General features: G+C 42.1%; 2 protein-coding genes across 6 annotated transcripts; one reads left to right on the top strand and one right to left on the bottom strand.

Annotated features, from left to right (window-relative positions):
* Nucleotides 1–11,550: 11,550 nt before the first annotated feature.
* On the bottom strand, nt 11,551–13,591 carry cks1b (CDC28 protein kinase regulatory subunit 1B). 2 transcript variants are annotated; one of them, XM_077548501.1, is made up of 4 exons: nt 13,435–13,591; nt 13,118–13,185; nt 12,825–12,952; nt 11,551–12,169 (listed from the first exon to the last, which is right to left on the bottom strand). In XM_077548501.1, exons 2-4 carry the CDS (start codon nt 13,174–13,176, stop codon nt 12,123–12,125), a joined length of 234 nt encoding a protein of 77 aa, XP_077404627.1. In that variant the 5' UTR covers nt 13,177–13,185; nt 13,435–13,591; the 3' UTR covers nt 11,551–12,122. The 2 variants fall into 2 exon arrangements, with proteins under 2 accessions (XP_077404627.1, XP_077404628.1); XM_077548502.1 differs by having other exon boundaries at nt 13,465–13,572.
* Nucleotides 13,592–13,928: 337 nt separating this feature from the next.
* Nucleotides 13,929–21,936, top strand: pbxip1a (pre-B-cell leukemia homeobox interacting protein 1a). 4 transcript variants are annotated; one of them, XM_077548488.1, is made up of 10 exons: nt 13,929–13,978; nt 15,080–15,216; nt 15,327–15,414; nt 15,495–15,562; nt 16,385–16,886; nt 16,960–17,172; nt 17,277–17,320; nt 18,078–18,135; nt 18,216–18,359; nt 19,482–21,936. In XM_077548488.1, the coding sequence occupies exons 2-10, from the start codon at nt 15,145–15,147 to the stop codon at nt 20,168–20,170; spliced, it is 1,878 nt and encodes a 625-aa protein (XP_077404614.1). In that variant the 5' UTR covers nt 13,929–13,978; nt 15,080–15,144; the 3' UTR covers nt 20,171–21,936. The 4 variants fall into 4 exon arrangements, with proteins under 4 accessions (XP_077404614.1, XP_077404613.1, XP_077404615.1 ...); XM_077548487.1 differs by lacking the exon at nt 13,929–13,978 and adding an exon at nt 14,224–14,527; XM_077548489.1 differs by lacking the exon at nt 13,929–13,978 and adding an exon at nt 14,554–14,572.
* The last annotated feature ends 374 nt before the right edge of the window (nt 21,937–22,310 follow it).

Raw genomic sequence — 22,310 nt, forward strand, 5'->3', positions numbered from 1 at the left:
TACATTTATAATACTTTGTAACTCACTTCCAAAAACGTTTTTATACGTTTTTTTTATGGGAGGGGCTTAAGCTAGAGCATTCAAAAGGCTTTGATGCAGCTTCTGACCTGAAGAGGTCGCTTAAAGCAATGCTAGTTATTACAAAAACGGCCAGCAGATAGCAGTAGAGTATAAGAGATCAACCAGGGCCATGTTGGAAAAAAAGCTAATTTCCTCACAGTTCTAAGGAGATTTGTGAAAAATGATGAAGCTTAGCTATATTCTAATGCTAATTGCTGCAAAACGGAAACAGGTAGAAATATACTTTTTTCCTGATGAAAAGAAGAGACTCTCGGTAGGTTCCATGTTTTTATAACAATAGAACACAATATTCTGTGGGCCTTGCAATATTAGTCAAAAACCAGTAAAACAAACAAACGCAATATTAATTAGATTACTGTAGACTGCTAACTGGCACATTTTTTACTTGACATAAATGTTTAAATGAAATATTCTTATAAAAGAATGGACAAATTAAAATAAAATGTAACAAAATGTGTGTTATGACCGCAATAGGAAAAACAAAAAAAAAGCAACAGACACTTTCAAATGCAGCCGAGCCGACAAAGAGTCCAGCTGCTTGTTCTTAACGCTCTTTTTTTCCTCTCCGCGTCTGTCTTGCGATCTTGCGAGAGGAGGCCCAATTAAAGCACATCCCGACTCAAGCCAGCCTCTCTCCAGGGCCGCTAATTAAACACAAGCCTTCCTCTTCTCTTCCTCCATCTGCCACCTCGACGCAACCTCCTGCCCGCCAACTCCCCCCCGTCCTCCTCGCCTATTCGTCACGGCGCGGGGCTTGATGTCCGCGCCGGGACGGCCGCCCGAGTCAATCTGTACAAAGCGGCCGACTTGTTATTCTCTCCTGATGGCGCACTACTGCTGGGCCGTGTCCGCCGTCCGGCCGCTGACACTGACAGGCAGCCCTGTTAATGGGGGTGTCATTTTCGTCCCGCTTGTGCTGCTTTCACTTTGTACGGCCTCATCGCCGGAGCCGTCCGAGCCAAGAGACTTCAGTGATGTCACGTCGGTTGCGATGTATACGTCCTTTGACTACACAGTGAGGTTTGTATCATGTCATGTCCCTGGCGGACCATTGCTCGCTTCACATACCCCTCCCCTACCCATTTAGGAGTCCCTGTCCGTCATGCCTGTTGCCAGTAGCGATCACATGCTAATTGCCATTAACGATGGCGTGATCATCTTTAATACCGTGTTTACAGCACGGAGTTCAAATCTAACAATAGTCTGTTTGCATGTTTCAATCAGCAGGTGCTGCTATTTTGGTTAGCAACACAACATTGTGGAGCTGCCACTTCAAAGTCTACTGTCATGCTAATCGTCGCTAAGGATGTCATATCTACTTCTACTAAGATCATCTTGGGGTTTACGAGATGTGGTAAGGCTCATTCACACTGTTAACACGGCTCAGTAGGTGCTGCTGTTTTGGTTAGCAACACAACATTGTGGAGCTGCCACTTCAGAGTCTAATGGAATGCTAAAGATGTCATCTCAACTTAAGTGCTTACGGTTTTACAAGACGTAAGGCTCCATAGTCATACTGTTTACATGGTTCGGCAGGTGCTGCTGTTTTGGTTAGCAACACAGCATTGTGGAGCTGCCACTTCTGAGTCTACTGGAATGCTAAAGATGTCATCTCTACTTAACTTAAAATGTTACGGTTTTACAAGACGTAAGGCTCCATAGTCAAACTGTTTACATGGTTCAGTAGGTGCTGTTTTGGTTAGCAACAACATTGTGGAGCTGCGACTTCAGAGTCTAATGGAATGCTAAAGATGTCATCTCAACTTAAGTGCTAACGGTTTTTACAAGACGTAAGGCTCCATAATCATACTGTTTACATGGTTCGGCAGGTGCTGCTGTTTTGGTTAGCAATACAACATTGTGGAGCTGCCACTTCAGAGTCTACTGGAATGCTAAAGATGTCATCTCTACTTAACTTAAAATGTTACGATTTTACAAGACGCAAGGCTCAATAGTCATACAGTTTACATGGTTCAGTAGGTGCTGCTGTTTTGGTTAGCATTACAATACTGTAGAGCGACCACATGTTGGGACTGGAGTCTAGTAGGATGATAGTCGTCACTAAAGATGTCGTCTCCACAAAGTTGCGATGCTTTAATTCAGCTGAGAGAAGTTTAGGTGCTGCTGTTTTGGTTAGCAACATAGTTAAAACTTGAGCTGGACAGTTACAGTAACTGCATTTTTATATTCCTGATGGGGAAAAGGGTGAGGCATCCACGGCATCTAACATTGGCAATTATTTTGTCTTAAATGGATCCAGCGATTTATTGGGGGACTGACACTATTCTAAGATATCTTAAGATTATTTTTTTTTGGGGGGGTACAAAACAGAATGTGTAATTTTTAGGTGAAAAATGCCAAATATATATATTTTTTTACCACATCATTTCATTTAAATGTCCACTTCTGCGCACCTCCTTGGAGAGAAGACAGGAAAATAAGAAGCAAACGCTTTGTTACTGCATTATTTTCCCCGCCTCCCTGCAAAGAAAATGCACCCCAGATGAGCGTTATTTTCATGTTCAAGGCTCCCCCGGTAGCCTCAATAAAGGGGCCAAATATCTCACAGGCAAGCCTTCCATTTGCAGGGCAAAAAATAAATGCCTCCCCGTGGACAAAAGGGACGCAGATGCTCATTGTGATTCATGCGCCGCCACCGCCGCAAAGTCACTCCGGACCGGCGGAGGTAATTAGAATGCTCTTTTGTTAATGGGCCTCCAGCAGAAAAACACATTGGAACACACCTGGTCAATCGCTGGATGCACTTACAGTATGGTGGGGAACTATAGAGGCAAAAGTTTTGGGTCGCCAACAAGGGAATGAAAATGGACAAAAAGATGGAGTCAAAGTGCAGTTTAGGAAAACATTTGAGCACAGACAATGTCATTACGTCTTGCCGCGGTTATGAAAATGTGGCCGATAATGTGGTGCCTAAAGTATCAGAATTATTACATCTCCATATTATGGCAACTCGTGACAATTGGGAATGTTAAACTGATACTGCAGTTAATAAATGTTTAATTTAAACCACTTCCTGTGGGAATCAATGTTTTGTATTTGTCATTTGTAAGTCAAATAGCATCCCACAACGGGTTTTGTTCCACTCTGAATATCGCCAAAGCTAAAATTCCTTATCCGATGCCCTGGGAATGGTGTAATATCTGGAAATAATGGTTTTAGGATAAACCCGAGGCGTAACACTTTCTTATTCAGCGAGCAGAACGGTGTGCACGCAGCGAGGTCCAGTAAATAGACACATCCCGGCAGACCCAGATTCTACCCTGCCCGTGCTTTGTCCACAATTGATTGATAAGAGGTTTTGTTTTCATGACGCCTCCATTGCCACCCCCCCCCACCCCCCCGCCTTCCCGCTCCAGTCCTCCAAGCAAAACTAATCCCACCTAAAGTCACAGGATTCCCACATCTCTCATTCCACTCCCCTTGTATTCTGTCATTCCTGAAGTGGCACTAATCCTGCATCCTCTTCCTCTCCCTTCATGTTTTTATGATCTGCTCTCACCAAACTAATCTCACCCCCACACCCCCTGCTGTCTTCTTCCCCGTCGTCTTCCTTTAACGCCCCACTGTTACTACATGTGGACGTCAATGTATTTACACCACTTCCAGACTTTTATTGACGCCCTTGTGTATGTGATGTCCCACCCAGGAACACAAACAGACGACATTTTAACACAAGCGTGACGTAGTTTTTCAAGATAAAGTACAACCAGTCGCTTGGCCGAAAAATTTGCGACGCAAGTGCACTTCAGACTCCCAACACTAGATGGCGACAGCAAACTTTCTCATTTCTGGCCACCATCAAGTCACATTGGCTTCCTTGCAGTGGAAGAACGATTTCACGTGGTGGCTAATGTGACATAAAACTGCTTTGCCAACTGCCAAGACACCACAGAAGAAGAAGGAAGGACAATACATTAGGTACAGGCATGTGTCATGCTCACATTTTACAGTTATGTGGGGATCAATGGGATTTTATACAGTACACAACTGGAGAATTTGAATGCACTTAATTTCATTATTGAAAAAATGTAAATAATATACTTAAAAGTTGAGTTCTTGTACTGGTTTCGGTAAGAAAAAAGTGGTATCGAACATCCCTAATATATATACACAGACATATATAGAAATACCTGTACACATTCTATTCTAAGGCATGACACTAACTTTAGTAATAAAAATTTTTTATTTTTTTTTTTTTTAAAAATTTAAAAATTTATTTAAATAATTTTTATTGCTAAATTTTCCAAAATGTCACTTTTTTTCAAATAAACAATCTAAATAAAACTACAAAATATGAAAAAAAATCTTCAGTTTTTTTTTTTTTTACTCTTCCCTAAATGCAGGTATAAAAAAAAAAGAGGACATCATTTATCTAAAAAAAAAAAAAAAAAAAAAAAACATTTGGTGGACTCCCAAGATTGGACAATGGTGGGTCCCGGCCCCCAACTTGAGAAACCACTGTCTTAGGTCATTACAGAAACCGCCCTAAACACCCACACAAGTTAGTATTTCAGCAAATAATTGGAGTTCTGTTGCAGTGTGGAGAAAAAAGTGGAGTGGGTGAGTTGGCAAATGGCGCCGGCCGCAATGAAGCAATTATCTGTGAAGCGAGACAGCCTGCTTGAGCCAGCGGCGCAAGCATTGTCAAGGAGACCGCGGCGGCTTTGACAGCTAATTCAAAAAGAGAAGAGGCTAAAAGCATTAAACGGCGAGATAACCGCCGCTTGTCATCACTCGGGAGAACGCCTCAACAGCAACGGCGACGTGTCAGCCGTGTCAGAAAAGATTACAGTTTTCACGTGCGTCCCTTTCCATCCATCCGCTGATGTTTCTCCGACGAGAAACGCAATTCTCGACGATGGTGGACGTTTTGCAGCTTCTTTTCCCCGCCGCTCGCCTGTTTATCAGCAGCTAAATTCTGCATTTTTTTATTTTTTTTTTGTAATTAGTTTCTCACACTTTTGTGCTCCTTCTGTGTCACTTGCGTGGACGTGAGAAGTTCCGCCCACCTCATTTCCTTTCTAAACAACACAAGACAAAACTCTGGAATGATACAAATCGCACCACTTTAATCTAAAGTAAAGAAAAAGAAAAAAGAAAAGCCGATACACAGTTTACATGTTAAATATATGACAAACTGCTGTAAAATTTAAAAATAAACGGGTTACAGATTATTTGAGGTACTGGAAGTATGAATATGATCCGTAACTTGATTGACTTGATGCAAAATTTTGCGGCTAGCTAACCGTGCAGTTAGGGGTTAGAGGTTAGGGGTTAGAGGTTAGGGGTTAGGGTTAGGTTTTTGTAAAGGGCATTAAATTAATGCTTTTCAATTCGGGATGGGCAAGTACCGATACTATGCCCTATGTCAAAGTATCGGTACTCGCGGCCGACCACCTGTTTGTTTGACCGTTTTATGATCAGGCACTAGAAATGAGAAGAATAGAAAATTGCCATTAATTTCATGCAATCTTAAGGAAAATGCTATATTTGGATGTGTAGATTGATCTGTTGGTACTTGGTATCGGTGATTCAAGTACTCATATAAGTAAAAGCGTGAAATTCACAAGGCAGTTCTTGTGGCGTTCGAGCACAATTTTGGAGAGAAATTCAGTTTTTTTTTTAAATTACTTGACAAACAAAATACAATTATTATAAATTATCCAATTCAATTTTTTTTTAAATTACTTGACAAACAAAATACAATTATTATAAATTATCCAATTCAATTTTTTGAATTAAAGTACAAAAACATTCAATTGAATTTTAAACAAAAAAATGTATATTAAAATCAAACTGCAATTATTAAAAATGAGAACATTTAAATGAATCATTGTAATGTCAAGTAGAATAAAGTTTAAAAAATATATACAATAAAAAACAGATTTAATCTCATACTAATAAATTGAAAAACAATTCCTCTACCAAGATGAATAAATTGCATATAGGCACTTAAAGATAAATTTCCCTCCTGTAAATGTGTACATTTTGACTGCATGTCACCACCCCCCTCCCCTCCCCAAAATACGAGTCATCAACAAACGCACAATAAATAAATAAATAAATATTGACATAAGTGTTTATGATTCTCTTGTGATCTCTCCAAGCGTGTCCGGCTGCGCGTCTCTTTCGAGCAACAATCAACACAATGAAAGTCGTACATGTTGTCATGCATTATTCATGCTTTTTTTTTTTTTTTTTTTTTCCTCTCCACCATTTGACAAGCATCACACTCAAATGTGTTTGTGGATTACAAGCAGGGGAAAGTGTGTGTGTGTGTGGCGTGGGGGTGTCTATAGCGCCTATCTCTCATGCAAAGAGGCTCTTTAGCACACACGAGGGAAAGAGCTTTACTTCATAAGCTCTCATTGGCCACGTTGTCCGTCCCGGGGGAGTCTAAGTAGCCTCGCGAGTGGTCAATATGTCAGACGGCGCCGTAATCCGCCATGATGAATCTACGCGGCCCGGCCAATTAATACCACTCGGCTCGTTAAGAGCGTTTGCGATTGATCACTTTCATTGCAGCGAGGTGGGAGGAGTGGCTCGTAACGATTGGTGGCGCTGATCAATGGCGGCCATCCGCACGTCCCGGCGCCATCTCGTGGGTTTGGTGCGCCGACGGTGAAACCAGGGTCTTGTTCTACATATAGAGAGCAGTCGGGCGCTTCGACCGCCGGGCCGGGCCCGAGACGTACGCTGATGTTTTAAAAGAGCAGTGTGAAAGGATCCTGCCATGAGCGAAAATGAAGATGAAGCGTTCAGTCTATCCCGAAATTGATTTAGAACGGACGACTTGTCCCGGCACTCGCGCGCGCGCACACACACACGGCGATGTGTGAAAAGTAGCATTCGATTTGGTTGGAGGAGTTGGCTTTTTATGGTTATATTAGCCAGAAGCGGCTCTGTCTGTGCAAGGTAAGCAGAGCTGCATTTTATTTATCTATTGTTTTGGTTGTCACATTGACTCCTGCCGCTTGTGTCTACATTGTTTCGTCCCGCCAAACCGGCAACCCACCGCACCCAAAGACTGATCAATACAGCTCAGCGGCAACACAACAGGGTTGAACCCCATACCAGATCGATGCCTGGCTCATCAGGGAGTTTTTCTTTTTTTTTTCTTTTTTATCAGGAGAAGTGCTCGGGCACGGCCGCCTAATGCTTTGTGAGGCACTTAAGGAGATGAAGTCAAGTGAGGCCCACCAAAGACATGTCAAGGATGCGTTGAAAAATGCCACGTGAAATGACATGCCTGGCTGGAAGTGACCTCATCGGGAGTTTTAGTTTAACAGGAATTCAAGGTAAATGTATTAAAAGAATGCAGTCGAATCTCTAAAGAGCCAACGCATTCCATTAAGTGATGCTGGTCGATTTGTCAGACTTCTTTTTATACCTTGCTCCTCAGTGCGCACGCTTACTGCCGACAACGAGGCACTCTAAAGTAGCCACGCCACCACCACCGCGCTGCGGTCACACTGTCGAGTCGTTCTTCTACTTTTCGCTCCCTGGCATGCGCACAAGGCGCTCTAAAGCAGTCAAGCTAGCAGACCATCCAAAGTTAGCGTCCATAGCTAGCTAAGATTGCGTGTCGCCTTTGCGGCAGATAATCTCTGATGGGAACGAGGTCGCTCTCGTTTTTTTAGACTGCATAGTGGGGGAGGGGCGACGCACGCTGACGCCTGTTTAGCCACACCCACAAAAAAATACAAATCGGGCATAGCTAACTAACTGCATGTCAGCCTTGCGCCAGATATGCTCATAGGAACTAAGTGGTCCAAGTTTTTATTTACTAGAGGAAGGGCAACATGCCAACGTCTCTTTAGCCACAGTCTCGTTATTTATGGACGGTGTGTGTTTTAATTATTATACATATTTATTACAATTCTGGACTTTCCTATAGCTTAAAGGGATACTTGACTCATTTTGCCACTTTCAGCTGTAAGAAGTAAAAAATGTGTCTGGAATTAATTTGATAGCTTTATTCATTTTTCAAAGCTCACCCTGTTTACTGGGTTTGGTCATGTGACATTCACAAGATGAGCCCTGATTGGTTGTTCGCTGAGCCCTGAGCAACTATGATGTCAATTTCAGTCGACAGCAAGTGACAAAATGGTTGCCTCAAACGGTTGAATTTTGCTGATGAACTCATATTCCACAAAGACGGTATTTTTTTTTTCTGGACCCAGGGTTCAACACGGCGCCTCTGAGGTTTAATTTATATCCTCGTTTGGTCCTGCGCCGCCAATTCTCGCCGTGTAATCGGCAACACTCAGATACGAGTGTGTGATTATTTTAAATCCGAGTTGAGAGCAAGTGTGTGCGTGTCGTCGTCTTCTTTTAGCTGGCGTTTTGGTTTCTTCCAATCAGACTCTATTGTTTTGTGAGCTGGTGTGTTTCGCTTCTCGCACGAAGGGAAATTGCCTAAATAATTCACACCTTCACCTAAAAGTTTTGAGTCATGGGCGGCGACGGGCCATTTCGGATTTTCACTGACTAAATAATACATTTTTGGGGGATGCATTATTCATGATTTAATTTATCTCACGTTTGTTAACCACAGATTCGGACGGTCCCAATTCTCGCTCCAAACAGCTCTCAATGCCCATCTCACTCCATCAAGTTTCTTCTATTTGGCGCACCCCCGCTGTGCCCGTGACACCCAGACATAAATACCCTTCTCGCTCTCCTCGCCGGCCTGACCTTCTTTCTCTCCTTGCTCGCCCTTTTTGTACTCCACATCCAGTCACTCCTGTCTCACCTTTTGCCCTTTAAAAGCCCCCCCCCCCCTCCCCCGCCACCCACCTTCTCGATGCTGTTAAATCTCCTCCACCCTCCACCCTCCATCACGCTCATTTCAGGCCATTTTAAAAGCTCAATTTTGTGGCGTTTTCGTCATGTCTACGACGCTGTCCTGCCAGGATAAGTTAGACTGGAAGGATTTCATTATAGCCATCACGCCAAAACCCCCCAAGTAGTACGGACAGTCCCTTAGAACAAGAAACGTGGTTTTGAGTCCAACCTTAATGGTCTGAATGGAACATTTTCATTTATTGTGAGACAGAAAAAGGGAGACAAATTCTCTATGGACCAAGTACGAAGTACAGTGTTACGTTCCAGATCACCTCCATGAAATCCGCAATGTAAAAATTAAGGCCGGACAAAAATAATCTGCCAAAACGGCCAATGTTTGCTGAATGTTACTGGTGCGTGAGTACACAGTAAATTCTGTAGCGTAAATTTGACTCTATTTAGAGTGGGACCAAATCGACTCAGTTTTTAGAGTAGACTACCTACGTTTTACTAGCCTGGAAATCCAGACTCACCGTGGGCGGGGCAAACCTGAGCTAACAGACAGTGGAATTAACCAATGAGCGAAGAGTGGACGTGACGTCAAAAAAGCGACTTTTTTTTTTTTTTGGGGCGGAGACAGAGTAAAAATCAAACATGGCTACTAGCCGAAGAGAGACATTAGTGAATGACTTTTATCGTCGTTGCGGGGAAAACTTGAAGATTCATGGTGTCATGAGTCACCCTGTTTTAATGTTCCAACAGCATTAGTGAAGACGACGCCACGCAAATAGACAAATTTGATTGGCCCGGCCTTTCTCAAAGTGGGTGTGGCTTGCCAGGCTAAAGATTTACACTTGGACGAGTGTAAAATAAAGACTTGGGGAAAAAAATAAAAGTCACTCAAGGGTTGAGGAACAAACTCACGACCTTCCTTTTTGGTCTCTTGGAGATAAGCAAACAGTAAGAGGGGCATAGCTCAGGTGGTATTGTGGCAGTCGTGAGTTCGTTCCTCAACCCTTGAGTGACTTTTATTTTCCCCAATTCTTTATTTTACTCTCATCAAAGAGTAAATATTACTCTAAAACCGAGTATTGGGTCCCACTCTAATTAGAGTCAAATTTACTCTACAGAATGTACTGTGTAGTGTCTCAATTGCATGAGACAGGAACACAAATGCTAGAATGTTGTTTTTTTAATTCTGGGGGTATTTTGATGAAAATGTGAGCGAAGACACCTGGAAGTTGTTTACTAAATCAGTTCGTCAAACATTCTAAGCGAGTCATCTCAACGCTTGGTTGAAAATCCATAAGTACGCAGACAATAACAAAGCTGTCGGAGTCATTTTTCAAGATTTATGAGTGGCGTCCATTGACATTTTCCACTTTAATCCAAGATGCAAAACTGTCTGTAGCTGACTCGGTTTACCCGCGGCGAGACTTTGGGACTCGAGGACCCGAGGTAACTACCTGCCAGGCACATTTAGAGTAAAATGTCACCTGCCACGTAAATTGGCTATTCTGTAAATACAGCCACAGACTCTGGTTATCATTTGTCTTTAAGGCAGCAACAGGAAGCAATTTTAGGAAATGATTCGCAGATAACGCCGGCAGATGCGCAAGCTTTTTTTCCCCCCACCATCACACCTTTAAGGCTTCAAAGATTGCACGTCTGGATCTCAGCAGGAGGCTGCCATTGCTGACCGGCCGGCGTGATTACCTCGGCAACATTTTCCGGGAATTGTCAGACCAACCGAAGTCTTTCTTTGCTCCATTAGCTTTGACTTGTGGCGTTGACCCCCTGCTGTGTCTAGACTGACTGAAGCAAAGTCAAAGCTAGTGCATCTGGGACAGGAGGGTTTTTTTTGTTTGCACAGACACAGCATTAAAAGAACAAAGTAAAGAGCTAACGGTTGTTGTTTTTTGCAAATGGAACGCACACAAAGAAAAGCAGAAGCAGGCTCATAGGATGAACATTAGCACAACGTGATAGAAATTCAGCTCGGTGTAATGTTCACAGATTTGTCTTGTACTGCCCCCTACTGTGCAACAACTAGTACATCACCTCAGCATTTTTCTGTTGACAATGCAACATGTTAGATTTTAATTCTTAAGCACCAGGTACATTCATAATACGGTTCTTTTTTTTAATTATATATAATTAAAAGGGGAAGCCCCCCCCCCCTCCCTCACAAAAATGAAGAAATAAAATGTATTGACAATGTTATATGTAGCCCCACTTGTCTAAATACGGTATTCTGGTTAATATCGCATTAGTGGAATATGAGTTAAGCAGCAAAATCTAATAGTTTTTTCCAATATCAGAAGGCGGCCATTTTGCCACTTGCCGTCAAGTGAAAATGACATCCTAGTTACTCCGGTCTCGGGTAGCAATCATAACAAATCAGCTTCAGAAAACAGGTGAGCTGTGATTGGTCGTTGCCTGAGCAACTGATATGATCTTCAGTAACAAAATAGCCACTCCAAGATGGATTTTGTTTTTGTTTTGTTTTTTAAACGGCTGAATTTTGCTGCATAGCTCATATTCCACAAATCTAATATTAATCAAAATGTCATGTTTGGACTTGTGAGGTCACATATTGTCAAGAAATGTTTATGGTTGACTTTTCCTTGAAATCGTGGAGCAAAAATAAGTCCACACACAAACATTTCAAAATATTTATTTCATAACAAGGCAAAACATTCTCAAATACCGAGCGGCTCGTGTTCACAGTAAGAGTCGTCTTGTTCGCCCGCAGAAAAATAGGACCGTCAAATTAGCCAAAGCAGTGTTCATGACAAAAACAAAAATCAGTGAAATGTTCAGTTCCACCCAGCAGCAAACTGTCACGCCGCATATCCATGATGATGTTTGATGGGCAATACAAGTGACGATCCAAACTTTTCTTTGTGTCTTTTTCTTCAGAGCTTGACCCGGTAAGTACAAAAAAAATTTAAAAATAAAATAAAATTTAAAAAAAAACAAACAAACATGAAGGCAACTTAGACAGAAAGATGAGTAGAGAATTAGACAGCAAATATGTGCAAGTCTCCCACGCCTCCTCACAAGCGAGGTAATTTTTTTTCTTCTTCCATTATTTGACACCGGTGTTTGATTTATTCCAAGTTAGCCCTTTTCAGTCCACGACACGATCCTCCCCCATTTCAAGTGAGGTCAGCACCACGCAAGAGCTTTGTTATCCAACAGCATTACTGCTACGTTGTGAGTTTTTTTTTTTACTTTTGGTTGGGAAGCGGGCGCCTGAAGAGCAAGATGTGTGGCTCTGTGGGGCGGGAAAAGAAAAAGTGGGCGGGGCACTTGAAATCAGTAATGTGCAAAAGGCATCAACCTACACTTAAATGAGTCAGGTAACCCTATAGCCATGTTCAGCAGTAAGAAGTTAATATTTTGTCGAGAATTAATTTCATAGCTCCATTAATTATCATTTACAATTTAAAAAAACACATATTGCCACTTGCTATCGACTAAAAATGACATCATGTGCTCAGGGTTCAGGTAACAACCAATCATGGCTCAGTTTGCAAACATCACATGACCAAACCCAGTAAACAGGTGAGCTTTGAAAAATGAATAAAGCTATCAAATTAATTCGACACATTTTTTACTTCTTACAGCTGAAAATGTTAAAATGAGTCAAGTATCCCTTTAAGCCAGAATTGTAATAAATATGTATAATTAAAACACACACACCGTCCATAAAAAAAAATATATATATATATAATACACAAGTATGGCGGTAACTAAGAGCGCCTAAATACATTATTTTTATTCCCTGTAATACTGTAGTATAGCCTTGCTGCCATTAAGACATTGAATTAGCAGCACTGTCTTTGTTATTTATTTATTTTTTTTCATTCAATCAGTAAGTACAGTAGTACTTTCTTTAATAACTAGGGAAACTCAATAGTGTGTGTTACCTGGCTGGTGGATCATGTAGTGCACCCATCCTTGGCTCTGTTGCACACCAAGGTTCCTCCATTCAGTCTCTGACATCAAATGAGTCTTTGGCACACGCTTGGCAATATCTTTGGGCAGCATCACATGTCTACATAACAGGGGGGGAATAAACCAAAAAATAAATAAATCAATGAAGACTCCTGGGTTTCCATCATTTCAGGATAGCCAGCATTAATAATTGATTACAACATTTTACAAATACAAAGTTGACATTATGAACACATTATAAACCAACTTAAGCCATACACGTTACCTGTATTCATATTTCTCATCGTCATATTTATCAGAGTAGTAGATCTGTTTGTGTGACATGGTGACAGTCTGGTGGAGGAAGAAGAAAAAAAAACTACGTCAAAGACAACTCCATGGCAAAAACATTTAGTTAAATAGCAAACTAGTTTTAAATAAATTGTAACGGTTTCAGCGGCAAGTGTGTTTTTTTTTTCGTTTGGCTAGGTCGGCTAGGCTAACCTAGCGAACGCCAATGAGCATTTTTACACCATAAAAAAAGGCAAACAAAGTACGTAGAATGGATGTAGGTATTGTAAAACCATACGAGACACACGTTACCTTAAATGATTTCTCGGAGAGGTATATTGCCTTTTCCTTTTGGACCTCGACAATTCCCTCACTTGGTTTCCCACTGAAATGGTAACGAGAGCCCGCTTTTCACCATTCAAATCGACCTGGCCTCTTCTCATTGGCTGACAGGGCCAAGAACCTCCGCTTTTATTGGTCGAATTAGCTCGTCGCGGAGATATGACGTTACTTGACAGCGCATTCCAATTGGTCTGCTAACCGCTAAGAGACATGTCAACATAACGGCCATGTCTACTCTACAGGGGCAACTTTACTATCAAATGCAATGTTTTCGACTTTTTTTGTGTGGTTTCCTTTATTTTTGTTGACGTTTAAACGTTTGCTATCCATGCAGACAAATAAAGTCAAAAACAAATATTGTGCCGCATCTTTTTGCTGACGACTTTGCCCCTCCTAGCTTAGCGTCACCATAGCCACGATCATGCTCAAAAGGGGCGGGTCGTAATTACCTATGTTCATATCTACTAGATGCACATTGCACAGTGAGCCTAAATAACGTATTCGGTTGCTTTCGGTAAGTGTATTTGCACATTATGCGCGTGTTTTAAATACAGGTCAAATTATGTGAGAAATCGAGCCAGTTGTCATTTTAAATGATGAAAATAAAGGAGTCACTCGAGCAACTGCACGGTAAAGTCCCCAATCCCTGTCAAATATAGCCGTGCGGACGTGTCCTTGAGCAGTTGGTCCACGTCTACCTCTCCCGTGTATAAATACACGTGCGCTCTTCCATTTACGCTTTAAATTTGTAGCCGGAGGATCTTTAGGTCGCTTTCACCTGCCAGCCATCAATCAAAGCCAAGATGTTGGTCACTTTCGCCTGACGCCACACTTCTGATTCACACATCTAATTGGTGGAATGCACCCAAGGATGCGGCTTGGATGAAATCCAATTGGTTGAGTCATTTCTTTTTGCCGATTGGTGGAAATTTACCCAGACGTGCACGCTCACTTGTGTCCAACCCGAAACCCGATTGGTCGAGAGGCTTCTTGGGACTGACGTGACGCAGATCAGAATTCCCGAAGTTCCCAAGTTCGAGGGGACGTTCCGATTCCGAAGATAGTAAGTGCATATTCAGGAGTTGAAATTATTCCCGAGGGACGTGTGGTAAATATACATTGTCGTGTGTGTTCATATTAGTGGCGTCGGGCATGTTTGTGGCCCGTTGTTAGACGCGCGCGAACGCGGAAGTGTTTTAGCATCCTTTGTTTACCATCACTAGAGAATGTCGAACGTGCTCCCTTTACTTTTATATTCATCCTTGTACACGTACAAATGCAAACATTCAACAAAACCTTCCTCTATTTGCCTTGATGTCAGGCTAAAAGCGTGAGCTCACCGCCGCAATAATCCTTTTTGGGTTATTTCGCTGCCACACGTCAAATCTTTGACATAAAAGTGAATTCGTCATTCATACGATGGGACGTTATTAGAATGTGAGCCACCGCGTCATTACGTAGCCTTTATTACGCGTTAATCCCATCTTTATTGCATGCGTGTGCACGTATCACGTTTTACCGCCCGTGCAATGAGCGACCATAGTTTTCCATTCGAAGCATTCTTCCAGTCAATGTTTAACTAGCACGTTTTGAACAACCGTGGTGTTTTGTGCAGGATTCTGCAAATAAAAAGGAAAAGAGTGTCCTCTGTGCTGTGCCAAGAGGCGCCTAAAGGTGGCAATGTCGGACCACAGCAGCAGCACTGGCAGCAGCGGCTCGTCCACCAACAGCTGGACGCTCCTCTCCCCTGAGGTAAGGCCTTGAGATGCCTGCTTTTAAGTCGTCTCTCATAACAAGGCAACACAACAACCAAAATGCAAGCACCATGGTGGGAGGTGTTAATTTCTTTTGTCTTAACACAGGAAGCAGCTGCGGACAACGTGGGACCACTGGACGATGGCACAGAGAGCCTGGGTGATGCCCCCAGCCTGTCGGAAGATATGGCGGCAGGTGCAAAAACTCAAGTTAAAGCATTCGAGGAGCCAGCGGTTGTGAAGGTGATGTTCCAAAAAGACCGTTTGTTATTGCAGGTGGTGTTGGGGAGATCAAGGCCAGTGACATTCCAGTGGAGTGTGTCTTATCAGAGCAAGGCCACCAGGTTGGTACGGCATGCACTAGCGTAAAGGGAACATTTTGTGTCAAATTGACTTTTTCATTGCTTGTATACTAATAGTTGGGTAGCTCTGGATGTAATGTTACATGGTTAGCCACAACAAACCGTATTGATTTCAGCACGGGCTTTGAAAAACAGAATAACTACAGTGTGCTTTAATTTTTGATCCTTAGGTTTTTGTTTGTTTTTACAGTAGCACGTCACACATTTTATTGATGTAATTTGCGAAAGTATAATCAAAATGATTAATATATGGTCTTCACTGGTGTATTTTGAAAAACAACAATCCTAAACAAAAATCAACTTTAAAACCATTAAAAGTTTAATATTCATAAAATGTAAAAAATAATACATTTAAAAATGTATATATATTTTGGGAAAACAAATAATACCAAAAAATTGGATTAAATAACCTCACAATTTTTTTTTAAAATCAGATTTAAAAAATGCTAATCAAATAGCTAATAAAAAATCGTTTGTATTTTTAAAAAACATTTTTAGGATTTAAAAAGTAAATGGTAACTAAACCTTCACTTTAGAAAACCGAACTAAAAAATATTTTAAAGAAAGAAAAAAAAATTGAAAAGATTTTTCAATGTTATTTTTTGTTTAAAAGTTTAAAACTTAAAATAATAAATTTGAAAGATTAAAAGATTTAAAAAAAATGTTTTTTTTAAACCAAAATTAATAAAATATGAAAAAACATTTTTACAAGGAACCCATTTAACCATATTCATTTAAAAAAGCATGTTTTTTATGACAAGCGGGATGGAAGCTGGATAATTACACACTCACACTCATCGCCAGGTGTGTCAAGAGACCCCAGAGGCCGGTGACCGTCCCACCCTTTGCTGTCCTCTCCAGCCTGACCAACCGGTGGCGTTCGACCCGGAGAGCCAGGCCCCCGTCATCCACGACATCATGACCAGCTCACCCAGCGACAACGAGCATCTGGGCGTGGCATTCGTCTCCAGCATCGATTTCGGGGTGCCGCGGGATGCCACCGAGCCCGACGAGGCAATTCGAGACTCGGAGGAACCCGACACGGATGAGCCGGTCATGGGCATGGTCGCAGCCTCTGACGTCAACTTTGACCAACCAGAACCTCCAGTGGGCCCGGTTCCAACTGATGATGTCATAGCACCTGAGAGCATTGGTTCAGGACAGGAAGAGGCGAAGGAGGAAGAGGAGGAGGAGCAGGAAGAGGAAGAGGAGGAGGAGCAGGAAGAGGAGGAGGAGCAGGAAGAGGAGGAGGAGGAAGAGGATGAGTGGCCATCTGAGTTTAAGATGCAGGAGGAGCAAAGTGAAGGTAAAATCCATTTACACCCACAAAAACACGTGAAAAGGCCAAACAATCCTAAATGAAATCAACACCACCTTAGAGCCCCCCGCGAGTTGCCACGGCGACAGACTCCGCATGAGGACGGTGCAGTCCAGGCCGAAAGCGTCGGATGTGGAAGATGAGGAGGATGATGATGATGAAGAGGTGGCGTTCATTCTGCCGCAGAGAAAAGAGGAGAAGGCGTGGTGGTCGGTGAGCAAGTGCATCATGGGTACCGCCGTGCTGCTGTTCCTGGGCGCCCTCTTCCTGTCAGGTGAGCTCGCCCAAAGCGCTTCGTTAGCATAGGCACCCTTGCAGCCGGTCGTCTGTCAGTTACGGCGAGGAGTGACGGCTTGTCTTGTTTGCGCTTGTTGACAGGTGACTTTGACTTCGGCGATGTGAGCGGCGAAGAACAAAGCCAGGTCTGTTTGCCCGCTTCCTCTTGTCACTTCCTATAAACACGCACGCACAGCGGACACTTCACAAAAATATCCCATACAAGAGCTGTGTTGACTAATTTTGTCTTTACAATGACAACAATTAATGCTCGGGTTTTTTTTTTTTTTTTACTCATTTTAATACAGCTTCCTTTTGTGGAAATCGCGACATCCAGTTAAAGTTCCAAATTAATTCTGAGAAATATGACTTTTTTTTCCTCAATGCAACTTTATTCCTCAAACTGACTTTTTTACAATTACATTCTCATTCTCCTAAAACTGTAATGTAGATGAATTGTGACTTTATTCTCATTTAATTTCCCCACTCGTGTTATTTTTTTATACATACAAAAAGTGTTTTGTAATCCTAGACGATACTTCATTTTAAATTTCAAAAAAAAAAAAGCTCAATGAGTTCCCTTGGTTAACAGTACATCTTAAAAAGGTTAAATGGAAACAAATAAATACCATAGTTTTCTACAGTAAAAATTGATTTCCCAAAAAAATACTTGAAATCTTCAACTTTCCCATTTCTTTGCTTTAATGTGGAACAAAAACAAAAGATTCAGAAGGTTCCCAGGGTTAGCAGCATCTCTTATAAAGTTAACTGAGAATTTAAATAAATAGATTTTTTTATAAAACAAAGCACTCAAAAGTACCTCAACACACCACAACCACTAATGGCAACAAAAGTGAGTACACCCCTATGCCTCTTCTTTATGCTCCATTGCCGTCCCTTCAGGAACTCGCTGACGCTCAAAGCGATACCGACTTCTCCCTCACCAACGAGATGTCTGCAGGTTAGTCTTCACTGATGTACCTATTGCATAAGGAGTTTTTTTTTTTTTCGCTCAACGATGTCCTTTTTTTTTTTGTCTAGAATTCAAAGCCGTCCTGGACACGTTTGACACGGATAGCAGCGGAGACATCAGCATCAAGGAGCTGGGCACTGTGATGAGGATGCTGGGAGAAAGCCCGTTGAGGCAGGAGCTGATTGCCATCATGAAGGAAGTGAAAGCGGATGGTGAGGAATTGAAATGACATGTTTGCTAGTAAGATTTAATTGTGTTCCAGTTAGGGCAAAAGTGGCACTAGTTGTGGAAAAAGTTGCCACATATATATATTGTTATTTCCTATTAGCATCAGCTTAGTTAGGTAAGATTAAATAGTGTATACTATTGGTAAAATGCTAACATGACAAAATGCTAATGTTAGCCAAAAAAAGTTTTGAATTGAACCTCACTAGTCTATACATGACATTCTGATTAATATTAATAAGAGTTATGAAGCAAAATCCAGCCATTTATATCTCAGGGCGGCCATTTTGCCACTTGCTGTCGACGGAAGATGACAATGTTGAGCTGAGACCTGAGCAACGTTGATGTCATCTTCAATCAACAGCAAATGGAAAAATGGCCAATCACAGCTCAGCTTCAGAAAACAGGTGTGTTGCGATTGGTCGTTGTCTGAGCCCTGAGAAACATTGATGTCATCTTCAGTCGACAGCAAGTGGCAAAATGGCCGCCCCCCCTGTGATGGATAAAAACAGCTGGATTTTGCTGCTTAACTCATATTCCACTAACACAATATTAACTCATTCACTGCCATTGACGGCTATAGGTGTCAAAAATTCATTTGAACTATTTCTATTAGTTTAACAGTTTTTCCCACTTTTGTTAAGAGTATGAAAACCTAGAAATGTTTTTATTATTGTACATTTAGAACCGATATAAAATTTGTGATTAATCATGAGTTAATTAGTGAAGTCATGCTATTAATTATGATTAAAAAATGTAATCGCCTGACGCCCTTAATTTTTGATAATCTTTTCTTTTTAAAAAAGATTACATATAAAACAAAAATAATTAAATTACTTTTTTTTTTTATAAAAAAAAGAATGAAGATTATTAAAAAATTGGAATTTTTCATAATTAATCCCATGATTTCACTAGTTAACTCTCGATTAATCACAAATTTTATATCTTTTCTAAATGTACAGTAAAAAAAATAATTCTAGGTTTTCATACTCTTGTTGACGTCTATAGCCGTCAATGGCAGTGAATGAGTTAACCAGAATACCATATTACGACCTGCATAGAACATATTGTTGTTAAAAAAATATATATATAAATAAATTCCTACGCAGCCGGCAAGCTTGATTGGAAGAATAGCCATGCGAAGCAAGGGCCGGAACAAGACGTCACCAAGCGGCCGAGACGAGTGTGGGAGCACCTGGAGAAGATCCGGCGGGAGATCTCGGACGGGGTGGAGCGCTGGAGCGAGAGGAGGAAGGACGGTGAAAAGTGGCGCAAGGACGAGAGGAAGGCGAAGGAGCTGAAGCGCCGGGACGAGTGGGAGACCAAGAAGCCGCTGCGCCGACAGGACCGCGAGGACAGGAGGAAGGTGAAGCCGTGGCGCAGTCACCACAAGCAGCACTCCAACGACCTGGCCGGCTTCTGGCGGGCGCAGGAGCAGAAGCTGCGCCGCCCCGCCCGCCCCCGCCCGTGCGCCTCGGTGGAAGAATGCGCCGCCCAGGAGGGGCTCTTCCCCGTGGAGCTGGCCGAGTTCGAGGAGCTGCTCGAGGGCTACCTGATCAAGCTGGAGAGCTCGCCCGAGGAGAGCAAGAACTTCCTGCGGTGGCTGGTGGCCGACTTCTTCAGCGGCGGCGTGTTCGCGCACGACCGCAGGGCCTTCGCCGCCTTCGCCGAGGACGTGGCCGACATCCTGGAGGACATGGCGGACGCGGCGGAGGGCGCCGACGACGCCCTGGAGGAGGCCATGGAGGAGTTTGAGCGGGAAGCTCTGTGGAAGTTTGCCGCCATGGATCAACATTGAGCGGGCGACTTCGGCGGACATCTTGTTGCCGCCGGAGCTGTCACCGTACTCCATAAACACATCCCTACTCTTGTGACTCTGTGCTGTAATCCCCCGCCATTAGAGACCACGCCCTTCTGCGAATAGTGAAAATGTCACCAAATTTGTATTTATTTTTATAGAATTGCGAATATTATAGTAAACTATAGTAAACTTAAGCTTGGATTTTGGGCTTTCAATCTTATCTAATTGAAGACACTAAATTGTCCTAATAGGCGCTTCAGATAAATACTTCGCGAATGTGTGGGGGATTACTGTAATCTGACTGTCGTTATGTTTAGTCGTGTTTTCCTCCTGTCGGGCTCACTCATGTCCTTCTCAAAACGATGAATTTTCACAAAGACTTTTGACTTTGATCTCTTAAAATGGCCGTCAACATGCCAACTACACAGCAAACGAGCATTGGCGAGATTCTAATGGAACGTGGACTTCCGGCTTGATGGCGTATCGAAGAATTGCCCATAATGTTTAAAATGGACTAACATTCTGAGGAAATGTGTTAAATTTAATTTATTCAGGGGATGTGTTCAACACTTGGTGTTATATGGTCCTAAAGGTCAACAAAATGGTAGCATCTTTTTTTCCCCTCTCTGTAATCGCTGTCATTGACATGAAAGCGGGAACTGCTAAACCCATTTGCTAACCAAAACAGCAGCACCTACAGTCTGAATGTTGTAAAAGAGCTCCCTTGGCAGTATTAACCTTGCATAATGTGGATTATTATTTTGGGCTACTTGGTCATGCCACAATGTTGTGTTGCAAATCAAAACAGCAGCACCTACAGAGCATGTAAACGGTACAAGTGGAGTTCTGTTGTGAACGAGGTCACTGCACAGTATTAGATTTTTCGATTATTTTGAGGCCTCTTAAAACCAGTAGACTCACTTGTTGTTAACCAAAACAGCAGCACCTCCACAAGAGTAAAGTCTCACGTTATGTTGTAAACCTGTTCCCTGCATGGTCTTGAAGTTGATTAATTGCAAACTAGTGATGTGGTGGCTTCCCAATGTTGTGTTTGTTAAACAAAATAACAGCGCCTACCAATGTTAGGAAACAGTAAGAATCACCACACTGTTGATTGATGATTTGGAGAAAGGCGTCTTAAGCTTTCCAGTAGAATCTTGACTGAGGTTGCTTCACAATGTTGTGCTGCTAACCAAAAAAGCAGCACTTGCCAAAGCACAACAGTTGGAGTGAAGACTTTTTGTGAATGTGTTTGCCACACAGTATTCAAGGTTATATGTTGGCGCCCTAATTAGAGTTTTGTGGCCGCTCCACAATGTTTGTTTCTCGTATCGTCCTCGGTGTTCGTGCAAAGCTGTTTATTAATGAATGGCACGTGTACCGCAGGCAAATGTGGCAGTTTGAGCTGTTTTTTTGGGGGGGATGGGTTTGACATAATTGAGTTCTCCTTTTATTTATTTAGTGGCGTAAAACTGCATATTTAATTTTGAAGGACAACTCGCTGATGTGCCTTTTTATTGTGCATTTTCATTTGGTCCTGCTGGAGTCAAAGGAATGTAAGATTGTGACCCTTTTATTGTGCTTCACTTCAACCGTGTTTTATCTTTGTGGTTGGAAGGATACTTGAGTGACATCAGTATTGTTTAGTTTTGAGCTTGTTTGCAGCGTTTTCTGTTAGTTTATATCAAATGCATGTCTTTTGCTTTATGCCCTCCCTCGATCCTGTTCAGTGTTAAGTTCAATAAATGAAACCACAAAATCAATTAGCATTGTCTTTTCCCTATCTTGCTGTATGTTAGCATTTTTTCAGTTCTGAAAAGTCAGCAAACTGCGATGAAAAAATCTTGCTAGGCCTTCGCACTTTTGTTTTGTTACATGTTAGCATTTTATCCTTTCCGCTACAATCCCATGAGGTCAAGATTGATTTATCTATGCACATTGCTCTCTTGCAATGTTAGTATACAGTTAGCATGTTAGCATTGTGGTCAAACCAAGTGAAACATTACCCAACCACAGCATTGCGTGATTTATCTACTTTCATGTTATTGATCTACCTTAGCGCTGTTTGTGCTGTGTGCAATCTTGCAATATGTTAGCATAGCGATTGTTAGCATCAACTCTCATGTGAAATAGTTAC

The sequence above is a fragment of the Vanacampus margaritifer genome, chromosome 17 (assembly GCF_051991255.1).
Source record: "Vanacampus margaritifer isolate UIUO_Vmar chromosome 17, RoL_Vmar_1.0, whole genome shotgun sequence".
In the NCBI taxonomy this organism is placed as follows: domain Eukaryota; kingdom Metazoa; phylum Chordata; class Actinopteri; order Syngnathiformes; family Syngnathidae; genus Vanacampus; species Vanacampus margaritifer.

Bases quoted from the DNA above. Each gene is read 5' to 3' on its own strand.
- cks1b (XM_077548501.1), bottom strand. From the start codon at position 13,176: ATGTCACACAAACAGATCTACTACTCTGATAAATATGACGATGAGAAA. The intron at 12,953-13,117 runs GTAACGTGTATG...CCTGTTATGTAG, and splicing joins GATGAGAAATATGAATACAG to ACATGTGATGCTGCCCAAAG. The intron at 12,170-12,824 runs GTAACACACACT...CCCGCCCCACAG, and splicing joins CTACATGATCCACCAGCCAG to AGCCACACATCTTGCTCTTC.
- pbxip1a (XM_077548488.1), top strand. From the start codon at position 15,145: ATGTCGGACCACAGCAGCAGCACTGGCAGCAGCGGCTCGTCCACCAAC. The intron at 15,415-15,494 runs GTGCAAAAACTC...TTGTTATTGCAG, and splicing joins GTCGGAAGATATGGCGGCAG to GTGGTGTTGGGGAGATCAAG. The intron at 18,360-19,481 runs GTGAGGAATTGA...ATTCCTACGCAG, and splicing joins GAAGGAAGTGAAAGCGGATG to CCGGCAAGCTTGATTGGAAG.